Source organism: Pholcus phalangioides, unplaced genomic scaffold, assembly GCF_987345545.1.
Source record: "Pholcus phalangioides strain wild (caught in Gottingen) unplaced genomic scaffold, Ppha-v1.0 ptg000007l_1, whole genome shotgun sequence".
In the NCBI taxonomy this organism is placed as follows: Eukaryota; Metazoa; Arthropoda; class Arachnida; order Araneae; family Pholcidae; genus Pholcus; species Pholcus phalangioides.
The window spans coordinates 30,875,181-30,890,522 of record NW_028301600.1 but is presented as its reverse complement, the minus strand read 5'-3'; the positions used below and the strand labels follow the sequence as shown (position 1 = coordinate 30,890,522).

The following is a 15,342-nucleotide window of genomic DNA, read 5'->3' as shown; positions in this document are numbered from 1 at the left end:
CATAAAAAGTTTTTTTATTTTATTTTAATAATTATACAGCCCCTTTGCAACATGAGATTATTACATATTTGAGTACTACACATCATTTGGATAGATTTTCTGATTGGACGTATGCCTCTAGAATCAATGGTTTGCCAGTAAAAAATGCCATGCACCCTGTATATATATATATATACATATATATTATTACCATTATTTTATATGAAAAAAATTATCACGCTGGTATTGGTGAGTTTTGACAAAAAAAAATTAAATTTTTATAATGTACATTTTTCTATATATATATAAACGCCACAACAGGTAAAATGCCTAACGAGGTGACTGAAAAAAAGATGCCCATAACAAATATGGATGTCATATATTTCAAAAATACAGTAACCCAATTAAAAATGCAATTACAAACAATATAAAATATTACACAATATTATGATAAAACATACTATAATACAATAATACGATAATATTACACAATAATACAATAATATGATAATATTACACAATAATACAATAATATGATAATATTACACAATAATACATAAAATATTACACAATAATACATAAAATATTACACAATAATACATAAAATATTACACAATAATACATAAAATATTACACAATAATACATAAAATATTACACAATAATACATGATAAAATATTATACAATACCCATAAAAAATACTTATGATTGTGTTATTCTAAGTATGGATAGCTTTTTGATTTTCCCTAACATGTTTATCATATTTCTTTTTGAACGTGTCAATTGTGTTACAATTTACTACCCCCGGGGGGTAAGCTATTCCATTTATTAACAACCCTATTAGAGAAAAATTCCCTGTGACACCATAACCTTGCATTGTCCTTCTACTTCACCAAACACCAACTCTGGCCATATCGCTATATTGCAATTTACTGCCATTAGTGAGATGGGTTGGAAGTGAAGGCGCTGTCTATCGGTGGTTGCCTCAAGTTTGTTAGGGAAAATATCTGATCTATATCCTCCCGTGGGTTCGAACCCGGGACCCTGACAACAACCTTCACGATGGTAGATGAGTATCTTACCACCATGCCACTCGGGCACCCTTGCATTGTCCCTCACCAATCGATAATGTTGTCCCATTCTAAAAGCAGTCGATTGATGGTGTACTAATTCAATAATTCATGGTCCATCCTATCCACCTCATTGAAAATTTTGAACACTTCGATCTTATCTCTCCGACACCTGTGTTTATCCAATGTAATTCAAAAAATGAAGTCTCTCTTCATAACTCAAGCCTTGTGTGCCAATATGTTTGTGCGTAGCTCTTCTCTGTACCCTTTCAACCAATTCTATGTCCCTCTGTAGGCATGGTCTCCAAAATCTTACAGCATACTCCAGTCCAGGATGAACTAAGCCTCTGAAAAGCGGAAGAATGACTTTGGGAGAACGCAAAGAGACCTTTCTGTATATGAAACCGAGCATTCTATTTGCTTTTTTGCCCACCGCTGAACAATGTTTAGAAAACCTAAGCCGTTCAATACAATTATTGAATTAATAATGGTTTTATTATAACAGACAATGGTATGTATGATCTGATTCCCCTGTATATCAAAAATATGTGAGAACTGAGGCTCAATTCATTTTGCGATATACTGTCAATAATGAAGAAACTAACACATGATTTTTCATATCAATTCAAACTGACCTGAATAGATTTTGTAAATCTTAAAATATTTTTTAATCATCTCATTGACTATTAGTGCAGCGCCATTATCGTAACTTTCAAACACACAATAGAGCTCAATTAACAAGAATTAAATTCTTAGTGGTCTTTTACTTTCTGAGCATATTGCAATCATAAAGTTATTTATGAGACTTTGTTCTAATGCAGAAGACTAGTTTGTAATTCCAATAATCATTTGAGTAATTTTATTAAAGGATGATCTTGCGGATGAAATGTTAGCAGGTGATGAAGATGAGGAAGACGAAAATCTAGAACCCCCAACATTCCCACCAAATGAAGATTCTGACAAAGAAAATAGTCAGAAGCCCAATGATCAAGTATATGATGAAGAAACTCAAAAATTGGTGGATGGTAACAATTATTTGTTATTACAGTTTATCGTAATTTCACAAATATTGATAAACTTCAATTGTTTTAATGATGAATCTGCATTCCCTAAGTTGAGTCTTGCTTACACCTCTCTTTTCAGATGCTAATAATGCAAGAAAAGAATTTAAAGAGGCAGCAGATAAACTTGACAATATTCAAGATGAAATAAGGTGTGTAAATCGTGGGCAGTTTTGGCAGACTTATTTTTATATGTACAGCTAAGTAATATCTTTTGTTATATAATGTTTTATAATCATTTTATAGTGATCACCCCCCCCCCCGAAAAATTTTGTGCACCTTCCTTGAGAAAAGATTATGATGTATTTTTTCAGTAAAAAAAAAAAAAACCCCTTTTGGGAAGAAAAAAAAGTTGAATGCCCCCCCCCCCCCATGAGAAAATCCTGCATACGATACGACATTTGTATGTGCAGCAAAACATCGCTACAACGATAATCGATAATATAAGTACATCTACAATGATATTTTTTTCAAATCTTGTTTGGAATTGCCTGGCTTAATGTTAAACTCTCAGTACAACGACATCATCTACTATGATAAACGCCTCTATAACCCGATATTTTTAGGAGAATTTTGAAATCGCTACAACAATATTTTTTATATTTTGTTCAAAATTGTTTTGAATTTAATTTTAACTTCGCCACTTGTTCTCTTTCTTTTGAAGACATCTGATGACATCAATATTTTGCACTAAATGATCACCGAAAGCTAAAGTTATTTGTATTCCTGCACTCTGTGTACGACACAATAGCGCTATGCGGTAAGCTTCTTTACAGGGACAATACACATCTAAGTGAATTTTATAAATAAACTAATCAATTACAATTTTTTGTAATGAATAAATACATAAAAGCACATTTTACGATGATATTAACAATGCAGATATAGAAAAAATGACAATAACATAAATTTGATCACACGTGAGGATAATGTTACCTCTTTAATCCCTCTACCACAATTTTTTTTTTTGGTCCGTAGAATATTGTTATATCGAGATTTCACTGTATATTTAAACTAAATAATAAAATATAATTGTGTGTGTGTGATAATCATATCTCGAAATGTGATAATATTTATGTGATTTGTATATAATTTTACGCAATACAATAGAGCTCCCCTATGGGCCAGTTAAGAGAACGAATTGGTTAGGCGATATGGTTTTCCCATAGAAACCTGTGATTGCCATAGGCGTATTGCCATTTTCACGAGGGTGGGGAGTTACGTTCTTTTTTCCTGCAATAATTTTATAATAATTTTCCCTATAATCTCGGCTCTGGGGGGGGGGATAACACCCTAAACCCCCTTTGCATACGCCAATGGTGATCGTGATCCTTGGTCGGCAGGGCCGCAACTGGGGGGAGGACAAGCAGGTATCTTGCCCAGGACCAGAAGAGTGCGCAAAATTCACCTTTTATAGCCTCTTCTTCAGAATTACAAGGGGGGGGGGATGTCAAAATATGTGCTTACCTCAGCTGATCAAGCATTTAGTTGCGGCCCTGATGGCTAGTGTTCAATGTCAAAGTCTCTCGATTAACGATAATACCTCTGTTATGGTATTTTTCTCCGTCCGCAGAATATCGTTATATCGAGATTTCACTGCAATTTTATCATGCATAATACTAGCTACAATACCCGGCGCTGCTCATATTTTCTTCATTTATTGGGAGGATTAGAAAAGTGACAAACCATTACAAAGGAATAAATATATAATACTGGCAGGATTAAAGAAGTGACAAGCCATTGTAAAAGCACGTGTCAAACGCATTACTAGGGAACCCGGTAACCAAAGTAAACATTCCGAAAGTGATTGTTGAGGCCCAGAAACCATTGTTGCCCGACGATTTTTCGTCTATTTCGGGTATCTGCCCTTCTCTGACAAACTTTTAAAGTAGCCTATCATTCGATCCGGGCCCTGTTTGGTATATATCCAAATTTTGGCGACGATCGATCTAAAATTGTAGATTTGTATAGAGAACATACACACAGACAGAAAATCAACTATATATATAGATATATATGCACAGTATCAAATTTTTTCTCTCAGATAAGATATCCACTGCATCTCTATAGTTTCGTTGTTCACCAAGCAAGCAAGTATACTACACCAAATGAAACTACTGTAGAATCTTTACACATGACGAACCAGTTTGAAAAGTGTTTTACACAAAACAAAATTTCTATTCAAACGTTTAACTTCAATTTAGAACATCAAAGATTATTCCTATAACGCACGGGTTCTCAAACTGTGCGCCTCCAACCTTTGTCATGGTGTGAGGTTTTCGAAAATATTCTTTGTTAAACAGCTCTGGAGAGCTGGTGGAGCTCGCGGATAACCATTGAATAGGGGAAAAGAGTGCCTCAGGTGGAAAAAGTTTGAGACGCCCTGCTCTAACGTGAAGTTATTCCATGCAATGATTTTTTTGATAAAACGAAGCGATTCCGTTATGCCAGGCAATTCACTACAGGCGTGCAAAAAGAATAAATAAATTTAGTGAATTAAAGAGTTAAAGTAATAATACTGAAAATTATTTTCATTGGCCTTGGTTGAAGCACCGGCCTGAAAAATTGAACTGAAATAATTTAAATATTTATGTTCACTTCATCTATTCAACTGAGCAACTTTACAATTCTGTTACAGTCGTTTATACGACGTTAAAAAGGCTGAGTTAAAACGTTTTATAAAATGTTTTATGTATAAGTCAAAGTGAATAACAGCCTTTTTAAAAAATTACCCCCCCCCCCCTCCATACATATGAAATGTTATAAAATTTTATGTGTTTAATTGCATTCCAATTCTGTTCTAAAAAAATATTTCATACTTGAGAGGAAATTAAATCACATTTCAAATCATTTAAAGAAATAAAATTTAGCACAACACACATTACCTTTGGGACACGATATTGGGTACAAAATTGCAACAAAATCTTCTCGACTTGCAAAAATTTTCCCATCTTGGACTTTTTTTTTGGCAGTAAATGATTTTCAATCAGGAGCTTGCTCTTTGGTTGTTTCTCTACTTTATAATCGTTTCAAAAAGTTGAAACGAACATATTCAACTGGTTTGCAAGCAAGGCCGTCATTTCAACTTTCTCCGGGGGGGGGGGCGCAAAATTCTTCCGGGGGGGGGGGGGTCAAAACACATGTACTCAATATATGTATATATATATATACCATTTTTAATGTATTTTCAAAAGCCGGGGGGAGGGGCGCTTTTGCCCCCCCCCCCTAAATGACGGGCCTGTTTGCAAGATGAACTTTCATTATCAATTTAAAATTCTTGCTGAATTCGTCCAAAATTTCCAGGTTTTTTAGAGAGAGCGTTTTTGTTTTTCCGACTTTACGGACGACAAATTTGACAGTCAGCAAGCAGTGCCGTCTGAACGCATGGACCCAACCGAGCACGGCCCGGGGGCCTCACAAAAATGGGAAGTAATTGAAATTTTTGAGAATTTTCTAGGTTGGGCCTCGGAAAAATCAATTGGGCCCGGAGGCCCATGATGCTCTTAAGACGATCCTGTCAGCAAGCAAAGCACCACATCGAAAGAAAGTTCTACAGGAAATGATTGATAGAATTTACTGTGCATGTGTACCTATTTTCGGCAGACCTGTACCCCCCAAATGCTTACAGTAGATTTTCTCACCCTCTCGGGATAATGTTGAAAACATAGGGAGAGAAAAAATTCTGAAAGGCCATATGGCCATCAAAACAATTGAAACCCATTTCTTCGGGACTCTCCACATCTGTGTATTCTCAGAAAGAGGCAATAAACAAATCACCTAACTGTCCACTCTAAATGGTCATCAGCCATCTCACTGGCAATTTTCGTATACGTCAGCAATCACCCTAAAATTTATGTCTTTTGCGGTGACAATATGCTAGAACTGTTGCAGGAATGCTTTTTCACTGCATACAAAAATTTTGTGCGCATTTGATGGATATAAATTACGTTTTTCTTTTTTCAAAAGTTTCCGAGTTGTAGTCGAAGTGAAAACGTAGAATAATTGAGGTTTTACGTTAAATAAATGAATGAAATATTTTAACATTAAAATGTATTTGTTGTATAAAATGTATTGTTACCACAATTGCTACCCAAGTTAAACGTTGTATAAACACGAAAGTCGTATAACTGAGTGACGTATGAACGAGGTTACTCTGTAATTTGTAGATATGCCCTATTAAAAATAATCGTTTTTAAACTTTATGAAACACAATTCAACAAACATCGCAACTGGCCTCGATGCAGGGCCAAACTCTTCTGACATAGATTCATTATAGTTAACTCTTAATGCTCAAAATAAAAATTTAACAAAGATTCAAATTTTTAGCTTTGCTTACCGTTCTTTTGGGCTAGAACCGTAGGATTCATCCACGTGGGAAAAAAATTAATCCTTTATGTACGCAAACTCATTCAACTATTTCACTAGAAGATTTCGAACTGTGTTTTTGCAGACACGAACCGTAAATATTTTTCTGTTCAACAATATCGTCTGTGAATAGAAGTTTGAGGGGAGATGTGTCCTCAAGACATACAGCGAATAAAAAAGGCCTATGAGTGTTTGTGTGCGTTGTTTTCCCACATATTTTTACACACTTTGACTAATTGCCATCAAATTTTCCCAGAATACAAGAATCCTCCAAACAGGATGATTGTTGCCTCCAAACAGCGGATGTTATTTTAGCCACATTTCAGCTTGCTCCAGGATAATATGAAAAAGACAGTCCGGAAAACAGCTCTGGAAGAAGAAAACTGCAACATCCATTTTAAGAATACCATTTTTTGCTCACCAACAACAAATACAGTATACTTAAGAGGGGAGGGAGTGTTATCTCTTTAATTCAGAAATAAAGAAAATAGAATGCAAACAACACTCAATGTTGATTTCAGTGGCGAATCGCCTCCTCTGGCAAAAAAAAGCAACGCTCCCAAAAGAAAGAAACCTTCTGAGAGTAGAGTTTAACGAGGCTATGGAAACTTTCAAAAATGTGAATAAATGTAACAAGAGACAGCTCTTTGTCGGGGAAACACCTTGCCATGCTCAAAGCAATAAAACTGACGAGTTGATGGAAGCAATGTATTATAAGCGATGTGAGACACATCATTATTTGTTCTTTACTTGCTTTGTTCAGCAGTTCTGTTTTAGTTGTGAAAAATTATGATTGAAATTTTTGGCAGTATAAGGCCTGCATTATGCACTATAAAAGTTTGATGAAAGTTCATTTATAAAACTTGAAAAATGCAACCAATAGGCAGATTAGTTACGTTTGCTCGAATGTAACAGATGTGCTTATTGGTTATATTTTTTGAGTTTTATAAAAGAATTTTTATCAAACTTTTATAGTGTAATACTGGCCCAAGCTGTGTTATCTGTTGTGAAAATTGAAAAAAGTGGCATTACCAGTGGTGCAGGCACACGTGTACTCCTTTCTCAGTTTTCGAATCATATAACCCTATGTATATGTGTTTCTTTTAAATACTGAAGTTGATTATGAAGACATTCATATCGTTGTAGTTGTGATGATTTTATGCGGCATTACTCAAAAATCTTATATAAGTTCTGTAAACAATTTATATCTTTGCTATCTTTAAGGCAACTGCAAACAGACATTGAAGCAGATTTTGGTTCTGAAGAACAGTTTGGTGTGCTAAAAGGTCAATGCTTTGATTTCGACGATAGAGAATATACATACAGGTTGTGTCCTTTTGATCGTGCATCACAGATACCCAAATCTGGAGGCTCTGATGTCAGTTTAGGGTGAATTTTACTTTTTGTTTAATTATTCTAATTTCATGAAGGATGAGATTTTAACTCTTTTTTTTCAAAGCATTTTGAACCAAAATTTAATAATTCCCATTTGTTTAATTTTGGAGGAAAAAGTTTTGAGTAAATTTATAATAAAGCTGTATTGTTCTTTTGATTAATATAGTTATATTTTAATTCATATTATAATACCCGACAGACCAGACACGACCCAGGCTCTGTCCCTCCCGGGATATAATATAATACCCGGTGCTGCCAGGTTTTCCCCATGTATTGGCAACATTGAAGTGACAAACCATTATGAAGGCATATGCATGTCTGAAATGCATTGTTAGGGAACCACAGTTGCCCATTTCAGGCATTTTCCGTCTCTCACGAACTTCTAAAATTGCCTATTGTTCAAGTTGGGTCATGTTTGGCATACATGCGAAATTTGGGATGATTGGCCCAAAAATTGTGAATTTGTATATAGAACACACACAGATGGACAAAATCAATTACATATATATCAATGAAATTTCTTGGTTGAAAATGCTAGATAGGTTTTCAATTCAGCTTGGTTGTCTGTGTGTAGCTGTACCAGGGATGGGTGGTGCCTCATAGGATTTACTAACATTATGCTAGCATTAACCCCATGAATATCAAGCATATTTCACTTGTCTCTGCCCTTGAAGTATTAAACAGAATTTATATATAATTGTGAAATATATAATTTGTTTTTCTACTCATCAAGCAGAAAGTAATTGTGTGGCTGAAACCCAGTGTAATATGAAAACGTACACACATGCATCTAACTTTGGCAGGAGTTGAATGAAACCAGAATACAACATTGTTACAGCAAAAAAAGAAAAAAATTGAGTGGTGGAGTAAAAACTATATCATTATGATAGTTTCAAAACACTGGGTTCATTTCCAAAGGATTAAAAATTTTCAAGCTATAGTCTGGGATGGAAAGAACCAAAAAACAGTGGCTATCATGACAGACAAGATGGAAAGGCACACGAATGGTGTGCTTAGGTAGACGTGATGTTTCCTTTGCAGAACTTTGCATGTATTGGTGATGCAATGCAACATATTGAGATAGATACAAGAAATTGATTTCATTGATCAGGTATTAGTGGTATGGATTTCCTGTCAACTGTTTCAAATATGTTTTAATGAATTTTGATTTCAAACTGCTGTAAGTAAGAACCATTGGTCAGAATGACTTTAAAATTTGCACAAATACTCATGAAGCAATACAATTTTGCTTGGTGAAGGAAAAAACTAGAAATTTACCGATAGGTGGAACTGTACTCGTGAAACACTGGAGATTCTCTCACAGAATGGAATCCAATTGATTCAATTAAATTAGTAAAATTTATAATTCATGGAAATAGTATGAAAATAAAGTAAAAGAACAAACACTTACGACTTAGACAACATATTAAAGATTTTTTGTGTGTGTTCTGCTACGAGTTTGAAGCTCAAAATTGGATATTCCACAATAGATTGGAGTTTCCACAAGAATCAGGTGGTAGTCCTGTTGAGGAACCTCAAGAATGCTGTGTACAGTGGTCGCATTGCAAAATTGACTGAGCTGAAGGCCCCCATTACTCGCCACATCCACAGAATTACCACCAGAACACTCAGATCTGTTGCATGCATACATACAGTGTTGAGCTTCAAACTCGAAGCAGAACACAGTAAACAACACAAATTGAACATTTCTTGTGGAATTTGTAGGTGTTTTGTATTATTTAGGTGTTATTTCCGTCAATTACGAAAGTTTGCGCTGGCTGACTATGGTTTCCATTGTGTGAGCGAATTTCCAGTGTTTCACAAGTAGCGCCCGAGTGGCATGGTGGTAAGATGCTCATTTACTACTGTGAAAGTTTCTGTTATGGTCCTGGATTTAAACCCAAGGGAGGATGTAGGTAAAATGTTTTCCCTAACGAACTTGAGGTGACCACCAATAGACAGCGTCTTCATTTCCAACCCATCTCATTAATGGCAGTAAATTGCAATATAATAATATGGCCAGAGTTAGCGTTTGGTGAAGTAGTGTTTCATGAGTACAGTGCCACCTATCAGTGTTTTTATCCTACGCCAAACATAATTCCATTGTTTCAGGAGTATTCGTGCAAATTTTCAAGTCATTCTGACCAGTGGTTCTTACTTTACAGCGCTTTAAAATCGCAACTTTAATTATAATTGAACTGTATTTTTTAAGCATTTCTCGGGGGGGGGGGGGAATATGCATGGCTCCCAAGAAATTTGGCTAGGGCCTGAATTTTTTTTTAATTTGTCAAATTCTGCCCCATTCTTTAGCAGTTTAAAAAAAGGGGGGTTTAATTATTATTTTTTTTGTTAATAGGTCTTTAATTTGAAGTATTAATGCTAAATAATTTTAATTAGGCGATGGGGTCATTGGGCTGGACCAGAAGAAAACAAGTATACAAAAATGAAGTATGAAAATGGACAAGGATGTTGGAATGGCCCAGCTCGATCTGCTATGGTAATGTTCCACTAGTATTTTTGCCAGGCTTAGATTAAGTTAAATTATTTAGTTGAGATATGCTTCATAGTTACAGTATGACCTCTGTATCTCAAATCCATCTCAAAGAAGGAAGGAATCTGCATTTACTGTATTAAATCACCTCTGTGTGTCAAAATATTTTTTAAAGGCTATTTTCAAGATAAAACGATCATGATAGTAGTCATAAATCTATCTTATTTCTAGGAAAAACTGAAGAGAATATATTAATAGTATTAAAACCTATTATGATGATATATCTAGTCAATCCTGAGCATAGGTGGATATGGGGGGGGGGGGACAGTTCACTAAATGAAAGTGTAACATACATGGTGAATGTGACATGTGTTTTGCCAAATGAAAGGGGGTGATAGACGAGCCCAAGTAGAACATGAAACACCCTGCCAACCCTGACCTATCTCAAACTGTTTAGAGTTATGACGAAATGGTTTTCTTATAAAAAAAAAATACTTCAAGTCTGAAAAAAGTGAAGTTTCTTAAAGACCTAAGCTCAAAATTAATCATATATTTGAAAAGAGCAGGGAAAATCCTATTAAGTGACAACAGTTTCATGATATCTAGATTTAATGGCAGGCTACAAGTTCTGAAAGATTAGCAAAATTCAAAATAGAGTTGTCGCCAAAATTTTTCATGCAAACACCCTTGTAGCTACAATCAGTCAAATTTATCAAAAACTTGTCCATTGCATCAGCTGTCAAAAGAGCCTGCAATAAACCATATTGGTGATCTTGTTCGGGAAAAAGTTTTGGTCTTTCGTTTGCAATACATTGCTGAAATCTGTTCAATGAAGTAATTTTAGTAGGTTCTGGCAACAATTAATATTTCCACTTCACCAATCTCTCAGCACTTGAAGCTCATCATCTAATGCATGTATCCTGTAGATAAATATAATGTCAACTTACATATAGGAATTTTTTTTGCTAAATCAAAATGTCACCAAAATCAGTATCTGCCAATTCTGAATTTTTGTGAAATATCTACTTCGACAAATCTAGATTTCAGGGATGTAATGCATTGAAAACAAAAAATTGAATTTGTCTTGAACTAGAACACCGATATAGTCTGTTGTAGGTTCTTTTAAAAGTTGTACAGTGGACAAGTTTTTGGTAAATTTGACCGATTAATAGCTACACGGGTGTTTGTGAAATTGGCGATTACAAATTTTGGCAACAATTTGATATATAACTTTGTCACTCTTTCAGTGCTTGTAGCTAGCCATCAAATTCAGATATTTCAATGAAGTTGGTGTCCACCTTATAGGATTTTTTTGTTCTTTCCAAATATATGTTTAGTTTGCGTGAAGGTCTCTCAAACTTCTCAAATTTGGGTTTTTTAAGACATCTTTTTTTTCCATAATCGATTATCTATCATAACTCAAACCATTTCAGATACAACATGGTTGGTGGAGTGTCTCATGTTCAACTTGGACTCATCTATCGCCCTCTTTCGTTTCGCAGAACATCTCGTGTTCACCCTGTATATAGGCATAGGCTAGATATAAACTATTGTCTGCCCTGTTCTAAGAGCTTGTATCCACTTATATTGGGGTTAACATTGAGCAAAACAAAGGGTTTTTGGTTATGGACATAGGCCAATGATTGGAGCCGGTCATCTCATTGATGAGATACTAGATGTGTTGGTTCACTCTAATTTCACGATTTTCAGAGCAACGCTATAGATGAAATATCAGAGCTTGGGAAATTGCTGAAACAATCTTGCAAAATTTTATTTTTCAATTTTGTGGAAATGGGCAGTTCACTACAAACTTCCAACACCTTAACTGATGGCAAAATTATTGCTTACTGTACGCCAACTCGGCTGATGAAAATGCAATGCAGCTGAAGATTTTCCAGAGGTTTTAGAAAAGTGACATTAAAGAATGGGTTCAGAATGCTGTCTCATTTTCTGGAGAAAACTGAAGTTAGGACCTGAATTATTTCCGGCTCTGAAGACTCAGAACTAAAAATATTCATCAATCTAAGTTTACGGATTATTTAAACTTTCGGTTGGGCGCAATACAATACAAATCCTAACATGTCAGGCATAACACATTGTGTGATTAAAAATTAAAATTTTTGCTTTGACTCAAGGGAAAGCTTATTGAATTAAACTCTTCATTCAAACAAGGTTATATATGTGTTTTTAAATAACTTTTTATATTTCCTTGTGATTTCCAATAACAAAATTTGAACAAAACTTTAAATTCTCTCAGTAAATCCCACCATTTGGCACAAGGCAAATGAGTGCTTGATTTCGCAGATTAGATGTGCCAGACCAAACATCACTAAGGTAGCAAATAGGAATAATTTCATTAGTCTAGCAAAATGCAGTATTTTAGTTTTTCTCAATCTAAATTTTCACTACTTTTGGCATGTTTTTCATTGCATAGACAAAACTATTTCTTGAAAACTATGTCAATTTTTTTTTGGTTTACTTCAGTTTCAAGATAGAGAGGTTCAACTGTATTAGTAAACACAAATAACACTAACTGTAGCAACTTATGTATTGCATATTGTTTCAAAGTTCTAATCATAGTTCTGTATTTCTGATTTGTGTGTATATCCTGAAAAATGAAGGTTGTAGCTATTATTTCTGGGCGTTGTTTTAATGAACATGAATATTAATGTAATAATACCCAGCTCCCCTTAAAAGTTGTTACCAGCATACAAATACTAATGACTAATTCACTTTATTCAAATGCAAGTACGTCTAATGAACATTAAATGCAAAATTTAAAGTTTTTTTTAACGTAAAAGTATAAAAATATTATATCTGAATTTAAAATTAAATTACAAGAGAAAAAAATTGGATATTTCATCCAGAAAGTGCTGGATTTCATTAATGCACTGTACCGTATACAAAAGTTTTAAATGTGTGTAGCACGTATATGTGTTTGATCTAGAATGATTTTTTTTTTTACTTCTTTGGTAGATGGAGTTAGTGAATGAGAATCTAATTGTGGGCATATAGAAAAATTGAAATTTCCTTTTTGAATTTTGAAATTTTAGTTTGAAAGAAAAAACTTTTGAAGTTTTAGATTTATTTTGAAATTTTAATTTCCCTTTTTTATTTATATTCAACATTTCTGTTCAGCTGTATTTCAATATAAATCTACATTGTTCCTATAAAGCTTTCTATGAATGTGACTATTTTTTGTATTTAACTATTAATGTGCTAAACTTTTTTAGGTAATTCTTCATTGTGGAGTTGAAAATAAACTGTTATCAGCCAGTGAACCAAATAGATGTGAATATCTTTTTGAATTCACTACACCATCATTATGCTTCAACCCTCAGGACAAAAACAAAATGCATGAACACACTGAGCTATAAAAGAACTTTGAAAATATTAACCAGAACACGATTATGCTTTGGTGATATATGACTAGATTTTGAATACCTTTTCTATTCTGTAAAGTCATGTAAAGTAAACTCATTCACATGCCTACAAGAAAACTGGGGCATTAGTCTGGTGTGTTTTAAAACATTTATTTTTCCTGTTCATCAATTTTTTTTATATATAAAAGAGAATATTTATACACTTGAAGTTACATTACTCAAAGAAGTCAAGCTTTGGTCGTTGTATAAATTCAATTTTTTTTCATGTAATATAAGAAATTGTTAATCACAATCTGACTCATTTTCTATGAAGTATTAGAAAAATTGTTGATTGAAATTTAGATTGTTTTGAATTTTTGTTGTCCAAAATCATTTGTTTGACATCACTAAAGTTAAGTAATTAATGGTTGAATTTTCTAATTTTTTTTGTATATTTCAAAGTGCTTCATGGTCATTTTCTTACCATTAGTTAATTTGATAAAATATATGTAATTAGTCTTTTAATTTTCTATTCTCCCAAAGTAATCAGATTCTCCATTAACTTTTTATGTTTGTAAAATGTGTATTATCTTTTTTTATTTACACTTTATTATACTGAAGGGGAAAAAATACAACTTTGTTGGAATTTTTTCATATTTTTTTAAAAAAATTAATTGCAACACAAGTTGAGAAACATCTCAATGTGATGGAAATCAAGTGTTTAGAATTTTGTATGCACAGATTTTCATTAAGTGTTTTTGTCTTATAGATTCAATGGGTAAATTTTATAGAGCACACTATTCTATTGTTGCAAAGGAAATGGCGTACACACATGTTTAAATAAAAAGCTGCTTGAGAGATATTTTTTGAAGATCAATTTGATTAACAATCTTCTGATCAACAATCAGATTTGTTTACTAGTTGACACAAGGGAGTTCTTAGTGTGATATAACTTTGATTTTTGTTTTCCCACTTAATTACTTAAAAAATGTGACAAATATTGCTTATACTTTAACTGCACATATTCTATGACTAAAGAATCATATCAAATTCATTTGACATCAAACTAATATTCAAAATATTTCTTCATGAAAAATGTCTATAAATATCTCTTGAAAGAGACATTTCATTCACAAATGATAAGCTATTTTGGATAGAAATAAATTTTTTTTTAGATTTTTAAAAAAGGTAAAAGAAAATTCAGAATCAGTTGTGATAGTGATAAATGCGATTCTATATACTATGTAAAAATATATATATATATATTTTTTATTCCATTCTGACATGTGAAATTAAATTTTGTCAGTAATTTGATTAGTTCAAATTTTTTGCAAATTTTAATTTTCAAAAAGTTTTGGATGAAAACATGGTATAGAACAGTTTCCCAAACTTTTCTGTTCTACTGTCTTTCTTTTCAGTAGAGAATGGACGAATATTCAGCTGCTATTCGGTATTCTGCCCTTTTTCCAAGTATTTGGTTTGGTCAAATAATGCTTAGGTGCTCAGCCAAATATCTATGTAAATCTAAGCACTACAAACTAATTAAAAAAAATTATATTAACTGATTTTTTTTGCATAAATTAACAATTTACTAATTATATTTTATTGTGTGGTGCAAAT

At 33.4% G+C, this 15,342-nt stretch overlaps 1 protein-coding gene across 1 annotated transcript in view; it reads left to right on the top strand.

The window, feature by feature from the left end:
* The window catches only part of LOC149085165 (glucosidase 2 subunit beta-like), a 57,015-nt gene extending 42,431 nt beyond the window's left edge, over positions 1-14,584 (top strand). The window contains exons 12-16 of the mRNA XM_089233032.1: positions 1,917-2,073; positions 2,192-2,261; positions 7,699-7,863; positions 10,267-10,366; positions 13,594-14,584. Of these exons, the coding sequence (XP_089089158.1) occupies positions 1,917-2,073; positions 2,192-2,261; positions 7,699-7,863; positions 10,267-10,366; positions 13,594-13,737 (636 nt within the window). The 3' untranslated portion in view covers positions 13,738-14,584. The remainder of the gene's footprint in view (positions 1-1,916; positions 2,074-2,191; positions 2,262-7,698; positions 7,864-10,266; positions 10,367-13,593) is intronic.
* Positions 14,585-15,342: the final 758 nt, after the last annotated feature.